This window comes from Clytia hemisphaerica, unplaced genomic scaffold (genome assembly GCF_902728285.1).
Source record: "Clytia hemisphaerica strain Z4C2 unplaced genomic scaffold, Clytia hemisphaerica genome assembly, whole genome shotgun sequence".
NCBI classification, from domain to species: domain Eukaryota; kingdom Metazoa; phylum Cnidaria; class Hydrozoa; order Leptothecata; family Clytiidae; genus Clytia; species Clytia hemisphaerica.
The window spans coordinates 1,897,681-1,906,443 of NW_027104297.1; the positions used below are offsets into that span (position 1 = coordinate 1,897,681).

An 8,763-nucleotide genomic window follows, 5' to 3' on the forward strand; every position below is an offset into this window, starting at 1 on the left:
ATTACCGCTTGAGCTTTTTCTTTTACTAACTTTTTTAAGCTTATTATAATAACGTATACATGAATATATAAACAACACCAATGTTTTAATAATTCCAATGTTTTTTAATCATTTAATTAACACTGCTGAAATTCATAGTGAGTCTACTGTATTTTCTGTATTTACGAACTTCGTTAAGGGTCTAGTGGAATGAAAGTCAAGGTTCGTTGTCGAAGATAGAAAAGTTGACGATCGAATCGATCGCGTACGAGATGTGTTCATCGAGTCGCCTCGCTTCTTCTTCAAGAACAAATATCTCAAAGATCTTCGAAAGTTTTTCAAACGAATGGTATAAATGATAGGATTGACTGACGAGTTGATAAGGACGAAAAAAATGGCTAGGTCACGAATCCAATGTCGAACAATACAATCCCATGACGGGAAAAATTCCAAGAGGTAAATCATAATGGTAGCTGGTAGATACGTCACGATGAAGAAAAGTATGACGTAGAGAAAAGCGTGCGTTAAAACACAGCGTTCGGTTGTTTGGATATCCAACAGATCGTCTTTGCTCATCGCTCTCGAGCGCCGTCGATTCTCATTCCGTTGTTCCGTTCTTTTGAAGACAAGAAAGCAAGTCACCAGTAAAATGATGAACGAAATTCCTATCGCAGCTCCGGCAAAAACCACCATTTGGTACAGAAAGCCAATTTTTAAGTAGACCAAGGTGATTGAAATGGATAGAACCCAGATCCCCAGAGTTATGAATCGACAACGATTGACAGCGAAGTAGGATGAATGTTTGAGAGGGCATAGAACAGATGTTGAACGATCTAATGATAATGCAATCAAACTCAAGATACTTGCTGTGCATGAAATAAAAAATGTCATATGCATCAACTTAGCCAAATCACCATTTAAACACTCCAAATATTCTTGGATAAGTGATACGGCGTATATAGGACATGTAACAAGTCCAACGATCAAATCAGCCGTCGCTAGATTGATAATAAAATATGTGAAAGGTGTTTTAAGCTTTTTCAAAGGATCTTTATAAATCACCCAAATGATCATTGAATTTCCAACGGTAATTAGAAAACATAACAAAATGGCCATGCACGCTGAAAATAACGATACAGCTTTTGGAGCTTGAACTCCTTTACAATCAAACGAAGTCATCTTGCTTCGTATATTTCTGTCTCTCAAATGATTATGTCCAAAGAGGAAAACAAACTTATATTCTCTCACTAACAAACAAGTCGCGTCAATGTCGTGAAATGTTTTGGTAATTAAACCAATTACAATAAACAGTTCTTATCAATTAGGTCAAAACAGGATTATAAATAGACTTTGCTGACGTTGGGTTGAATTAAGTACGTCCCATAAAACCCTTTGGCATTAAGAGAAAATAGTTTCATAGAAATTAGCTTACTTATATACTCTGTCAAGAAAGGGAAAATAGAAAGAAAAAAATTGATACTATTCTTGGAAAATTAGATTTTAAAAACACGAGAACTTGTATTTAACAACATAAACACGCTTTTTTCACTAATCCAAAACAAACTTTAAGATTATTTAAGGATTACATTTAAAAAGCGTCTAACTCAGAACTAACCATAGAATCGCGTCAGTTTATATTGAATTATCAAGACACACTTTCTTGATAATTGAATCTTGTTATCTCTAGGTATTCGAAATCCCTCTTCCGAATCTCATACAAAAAAAGGGTTTTCTTACCTTGCTCCGTGAATTTTTCTCACAAACTTTCTTGGAAGACATTTCCATTTTTTGCTGATTTTAAATATAAATATTATTTTTGTCTTCCTAGAAAGAATATAAAGAAAAAAGAAAGTAGAAAAAACATAATTGCAAGTCATAATTCCATGTAAACACGCTTGTTTTTTATAAAGAACCAGTAAATTTTGGCAAAGCCTGAGATCGTTCTTAAATTTCTATTGTTCCAAACAATCGAGCTATTGTTCTGAGGACCTAAATCGTAAATCTGAGGCTGGTGTTCTTATAAAATTGTTCTTATAAATAAAAAATCATGAATTAACTTTTTCTGTGTGTTGATAAGGTCAATTTTGCACTTTTACTCGACCTAGCTATTTAGAAATTTAAACGAATGCTAGGTACTATATCATTTTTCTGTTCAACAACTAAAATCCAGGGCCAACCTGCAGGAACAACATTAAGGGTATCATTTGATTTAATTGTTATAAAAAGTATTCATTTTGTTGTATTATCATGTACATAATTTCACATATTTATCTTTGATAATTTTAGCTTTTGGATAAGTGTTCAATTTCTTTTCGAACAATGTTCGACACTGCTGTAGATCGCTCGCTCGATGGTCCGTGCCATGTGCTTCGTATGCCGCTATTACCTGAAAAATATTATCACGATTTAATTCATACCAATCCAAGAATTTGCTAGGAATATAAATTATTTGCTCTTCTGAAATACTTCAGAATGACTTAATTTGATTCAAAATGAGCTAATTACTTTAAGAGAAAGAAAGTTGAATAACAACCTATTCTAAGAGTTCTGAGAAATTTTTCTCTGGATATAAAAACAAGAAATTACCTTTTTTCGGAGCTTTTTCAAAGGAAGTTCGTGATCATCTGATTCTTTCAACGCCGTTTTGATTGCCTTATGCCAGTGGAATTTCCCTGTCAGGTAGAATACAGTAGATCGTGCTTTCAATACAACCCTAATTATATTTTACTAGCCGGTACCCGGCGTCGCACGCCGGTTAAGCTGTAGCTGAACGCACTAAAAGTTCTTTGGATGTTAAAGCTGGCTTAAACAAGTGATACTTTGATGGACCTACCTGGATTATGCATTTAACACGTTTATAATTGATATCTACGTGACGTGACCATTAAACAATCATTCAGAACACAAATAGTGACGATCTATTAAAATTAGTCGTTTGTTTCTTATAAAAAACCTTTAGAAACCAAAATTTCATGCTATTGAAAATGTTCTTTTTAATATTCAAGATCCGTTGAGGCAAAAAAAAAAAAAAAAACACATCTCCAAAAACAAAAAATTGAAGTGTCGGGAGTTTTAATTTGGTCTAAAGAACATTGATGTTATGCTTATTTAAAGTGACAGTAAAAACCTATAAACCACACAAATTTTAACAAACAAAACGGTCACCGCAAAAAACACTGCTTCCCAAAGCCACTCTAAACACAAACATGGTACCCACCACACCCAAAAAAAATTAGACAAAAATTAAAAAACCAAACTTCAACAAGTCCAAAAAACAACCTTTTTTTTGGGTGTTTTGGCCCTTCTGGGTCCTCTAAAATTTGGGGGGGGAACCATTTTTTTTTTTTTTTTTTTTTTTTTTGAAAAATTGGGTTTTGTGGTTTCTTCAAGGGGTTTTATGTTTTTGCATCTTGTGTTTTTGTAAAAATTCCAATGGGGTGGGGGGGGGTTGGGCCCAATCTTGGGGGGAGGAACAAGGAAGAAAAGCAATACCTAAAATTGATAATGTGCTTATAAAAAAATATCGAATTTGGCCAGTTTTCTATAAACACACGCCAAGCAACCAAATTTCCTGTCTATAACACATATTCTTCAAAAGTAAGCCCTGCTTGAGCCAGAAAAAAAACATTTCTCATAAAAACATTGATTTAATTGACAAGAAATTTGAGTATGCTTTTATAGTGATCTATAGATAACATGCGGTTTTTGATGCCAACAAAATTTTTTTGCCAACTCTGCTTGAACCATCTATCCTATGATGGTACCCTACTTTCGTGCAAAAAATCAGAAAAATTATGATCAATTCTCACAAAGTCAAAAACCCCGTTTTTAGCGTTTTTGGCCCAAATTTGCCCAACAATTTTTTTCGAAAATCGGGCTTCGTCACATTTTGGGCATTGCCATTTGCATTCATTGTGCAAAAAAATCAGAAAAAAAAAAAACTAAGAGCAATCTCGAGACAAGTGGTAACACTAACGGGGACAGACTGACAAAGGTTACATTATAGGACCTCACCGGGGTAGGTCCAAAAGCGATCAAACAAAAAAAAAGAAATCTCTACAACGTTTAACTCTAACCTACCCCGGCTGTCTTATCTTTTAACCATATTTGGATCGTGTACTGTCCCCCCGTGATATAATTTTTTGTCAAAAGTATATCAAAAAAGAGCCGTTTACTGTACAGTGTCGTTTAAAACGACTTGCAGGTATTTATTTTCTCGCTCGCGCGTTTTTACATATGCCCGTTTAAATACAATTTCAGAAAAAGTGGGACGAAGGTCACACGAATCGTGCAACTCTGTTTTTTATCATCGAAAGTAAATAAAACAATTCAAGTTCTTTTTTACCCTCTTGGCATAAATTTTCGAAAATTTAAACTAAAAAATGACGTCGTATACCACCTTTTAACATAACGACGACTCAATCATTTTATAGGGGAAGGGAACTAATTTTTTCTTATGCTTATTCATTATATCGTTATATCCTTTGGGATGGTTGTTTGTTGCCACAAACATTTTGATGTTCCTGATGACTTGGAAAATTTCTTTTATTTGAACTGAATTGTGGGCTTTGTGAAAAGAATCGATGTCATTAAAATACGATCGTTAAATTACTCGAAACATTTAAAACAAAAGAAGAGAGACAAAAGACAATTTGGGAAGAAATTAAAATTACTAAAATGTAGATCGGCCTTTTCAAAACAAAGGCTGAATAAAGTCTAAACCAAGCTCTATCCGATCTTTTGCAAATGGCGCGAATCCAATAGAACAAACTTGTGGAGCAAGAGACTAAAAGTCATAATTTTAAAACACAAACAAAGCGAAAACGAAAGTGGTGACACACAGACACACAAAGCACCGCTATTAATATATAGATTTCTTCCTATTTGAAAGCAAGGGGGTCACATCAGTTCTCTTTAGATTACTGGCTTTTCAGTCGGCAAAATCTACCCTTCCTCTGCAACGGAATTTAGGCACGTGTTTCCTGACGAAAAACAATATAATTTTTATAAAGGAGTGAAAGTAATTTTTCAACTCAAAAAAAAATAAATATTAGGCTAAAAAAGATTTAAAAATTATAAAAGCAAGTTCCCTTGAGAAATTTACAAGATTTTGCCTCGAATTATGTCTCTTTTCGACTACTTACAAAAAATGCCATTTCAAGGTTTTTTTTAACCTACGGGCCCTGCCCTGAAAATGCTTACAAGATAATGGATAATTTTTAGATGATAATAATCTGTAATAATGGATACTATGTTAATGATAATGGTGTAAACAAGTGTAACAAGGTCAAACACATCAAATGGGACATCTATTTCTTGGAGATTTGGAGCAGAGAGCCTCAAAAATATTTCCTAATGAAAAAAGTACCTTTATGTTGGTTATCATTTTCATCTTTTTCTTCTCCTTGCACCTCTTCTGAAAACAAAATCAACCCGTCTGAGAAAAGGGAAAACATTACAATAGGATGGGTATCGTCATCTCAACGTCATTTAAAAACAAATAAATTTAGGCTGCAGGAAATTCAAACTTAAGCATATTTGACAATAAATACCTATTTCTTCTTGGTCAGCTATCTTCTTTTTCTTTTTCTTATTTTTTTGTTTATCTTGGTCTTTCTCCTCATCTTCTTCAAGCTTCCTCTTCTTTTTCTTTTTCTTTGATTCTGTGACTTTATTTTCATCTTCACTATCATCCTTGTTGTTGTTCGTTGTACCATTCGTGTTAACATCTGTTGTATTGTTATGTCCATTTTGTGTATTACCGTTCGTTGTAGGCTGTTGCGGAAAATGAAATTTCAGTTTATTAAGTTTTTCAGTCTTTCAGTGGATTCGTAACATAATTTGCTACATTCAGGTGATACTCCTTTATATCTTCTTTATCATATTTTCAAATCGTTGATCAGAAATTACATACACAGTTCTCCAAAGTAAAGCTTGATTGAAATTTAAAAAAAATACGCAATGAGTAAACTTAGTGAGTTCTCAACCTTAAAATCTAATATAATTACATACCGTTTTTGTGTTTGAGCCTTCATTAAATGCATCCCAAAGTGCATCAAGTGTTTTTGTATCGTATACCTTGACACTGTTTTTGCAAAAATTCTATGAGAGAAAAAAACTTTGAAAGTGCTTCATTTAATAATAAGTAAAGGAAACTCGATTTAGACGGAGACACAAAAAACTAACCTATAGTGTATTAAGTTTATATTGATAATTCTAAATAACCTGGAAATCTGGTGATTGTGTGAAAACCAGACAGGTCACATGTTTTAGATGGGAAATAAGTGGCTACATTTCCCCATTCAAAAGTTTCAACTCAAGGCCCTTCCACACTTTAAACTCGATATGCTTCATATAATGGGCCTAATAACCGGTTCTTATAATAATTTAGATCAAAAGTTTCTTCTAATATACTAAATTCTACTATTTATAAATTTTAAGAGGCTGGCTTACTTCAAACTTTTTCCTTTTTCGTGGGATATTTGAATATTCTGACAACTTTTCAAGGAGTGATCGTAGCTTTGGATCTTTAACATTACTGGATGCACCCTGTAGTTGCTGGAATACAATAAAGAAGAGATTATTCAGAAAATTTGCTTGATTAAAAAACATCTCTAAATGATATTTGTACCTGCGAGACAAGCAGCCTGACAGCATTGAGTTCTGACAAATTCTTGTGGCAAATGATTAACAGCTAGTGTGTAATTATCTTACAAACCTGTGTCCATTGTTTTTGTTTTGCTTCCCCTTTGTTTTCCTTATCTTTCGGTTGATAGAGATGTCCTTGGTACTTTTCAGCTTCAGATATGCAACTTGTGTGAGAGGCATATGCATCGCCAGGGAAATCAACCCCACAATCAATACATGATAGAACAGAGCAGTTTCTACACGCTGTTTGGTAATGTTTTTCAACTTGATTCTTCTTAACAGTGTTCCCACATGCGTCACAAATGAAAGATACCATTTCTCCAGATTTTTCTTGTTTCTTTTATACTCTTTTCCTAGCCTCAAAAAAAGAAAGAAAATCATATCCAAACCATATCATAATTTGGCTGAGATTGGGATTGGTATGAAAAAACACCCCGTCTTCAGTCAACAAATGGATTGCATAGTTCGTAGATATTATTATTGTTTTTAAATAGCGGTTTATCAAAGATGATTTGTGATTTTTAAATATATGGCATATGGTATGGGCCTTATGCCACTAAGGATTTAAAAATTTAAAGAAGCGATTGGAACAAGGGAGGTTTTTCAAAATGATAGTTTGGGATGAAATTACACGCTTAGTCAGGGGGGGGGTCAGTGTGCCAGAAGGCGGCATGTATCCTGGGGTGGGTGGGTGTTTGAGAAAAAAATTTGTCATGTACTACCTGTGTACTATAATTGGGGTGTTGGGTTCAAAATCGATTTTGATTTTTACTACCTGTGTACCAAAATAGGGGTGTTGGGTCCAAAATCGATGTTAACAGTGTGGAAACAAAAAGGTTCAGAAATAGAAATGTAAAGTTGTTCTATTATAAATTGATCAAGCCAAGTTTGTCCAAGATCATTCTTCCAAACTTCTTGGAATGAATTGAAATCCTACCAGACTGAAATGAAGGTTTATCGAGTCAACATTCGAACATTTGAATTCAAACATTCAACATTCGTACATTAGAGGTGCCAACTCTCACGCATTGGGCGTGAGACTCATGTATTTCCACATGGTCTCACGTAATTTTTGAAAAGTTTGACTTCTCACGCATTTTGGATTTTTGAGAAAATTTTTCCTGTTTTTCCAACTTTTGGAAAAAAGTTTTCCCGATCTCCCGATTTTCCGATATAAAGTTATCCCAATTTCTCGATTTTTGGAAAAATGTTTACCCGATTTTCCGATTTTCGGAAAAAAGTTTCTCTATTATCCGGATTTTTCCATGTAGTATGGTGTACTTCAGGGGTGGGTGGGTGTCAAGTTTTGAAAAATACCTTGTAGTACACATACATGCCGCCTTCTAGTACACTGACCCCCCCTGGCTTAGTGCCAAAAAAATCCAATAAAAAATCTGTAATATTCAACAAAGAAAAGTGTTTTACCAACTGTGAAACAGAATTGAAGTCAATGGAATACCTAAAAAATATTTTTCCAGACCCTTGAATTGTGGCAGACTGAAATTTTTCTGACCCCTGGTTTAGGAGTTTGTACAAAGTTGTCTGGCACTGGTGCAAAGGAGTAACCCGCACATCTGGCCAGCAGTGCGCCTACACCCACTTATGTTCCTGTGTGCATGGGTACCCTCCTATGTGGTTATAAACAGTTAGCCTAGCCTGTGAGGTCTGTTCACACCTATATTATAGAAGTGTCTAATGTATGACCCCCTACCTCTTGGCCCTGGCGCTGCCTTGTGTGATTTCTGCAGTATGTACATTTAAGGTATGAATTACTATTGCAGTGAGTTGCATGTATGCAGCGTTTTAAAAAAAAAATTGCTATATAAATCCCACCTCCAAAACAGTTATTTTGTCAAATCGTTGCATCAAAATAAAAAAGTCCATTTTTTTGGAAAATGACCATTATGAGTTATGACCATACTGATGCTTTACACTTAATTTTTTATCGATTTCTTTGCTTAAAAGTCAACATTCCTCTTTGAATTACGACACCCTTTTTTAGGGATAGGAGTAATAGGAAAGTTGAAATCGCTAAGGGTTCACTGACATATCGATTCTTCCCATGACTAACGTCAAATTGACGCTAATTTGAAAACCCCCCACCCCAGCCTCCTAACGTCAAAGTTTAAAAATGAT

General features: G+C 34.4%; 2 protein-coding genes across 3 annotated transcripts; both read right to left on the reverse strand.

The window, feature by feature from the left end:
- Nucleotides 1–90: 90 nt before the first annotated feature.
- LOC136817371 (adenosine receptor A1-like) lies at nucleotides 91–1,285 on the reverse strand. Its single transcript, XM_067073711.1, has one exon. The coding sequence runs from the start codon at nucleotides 1,156–1,158 to the stop codon at nucleotides 133–135; it is 1,026 nt and encodes a 341-aa protein (XP_066929812.1). The 5' UTR covers nucleotides 1,159–1,285; the 3' UTR covers nucleotides 91–132.
- An 894-nt stretch (nucleotides 1,286–2,179) lies between these two features.
- LOC136817370 (cell growth-regulating nucleolar protein-like) lies at nucleotides 2,180–6,982 on the reverse strand. Of its 2 annotated transcripts, none has more exons than XM_067073710.1 (7): nucleotides 6,698–6,982; nucleotides 6,433–6,537; nucleotides 5,992–6,081; nucleotides 5,532–5,754; nucleotides 5,348–5,395; nucleotides 2,566–2,651; nucleotides 2,180–2,365 (listed from the first exon to the last, which is right to left on the reverse strand). In XM_067073710.1, the coding sequence occupies exons 1-7, from the start codon at nucleotides 6,941–6,943 to the stop codon at nucleotides 2,225–2,227; spliced, it is 939 nt and encodes a 312-aa protein (XP_066929811.1). In that variant the 5' UTR covers nucleotides 6,944–6,982; the 3' UTR covers nucleotides 2,180–2,224. The 2 variants fall into 2 exon arrangements, with proteins under 2 accessions (XP_066929811.1, XP_066929810.1); XM_067073709.1 differs by having other exon boundaries at nucleotides 5,348–5,416.
- Between the last annotated feature and the right edge of the window lie 1,781 nt (nucleotides 6,983–8,763).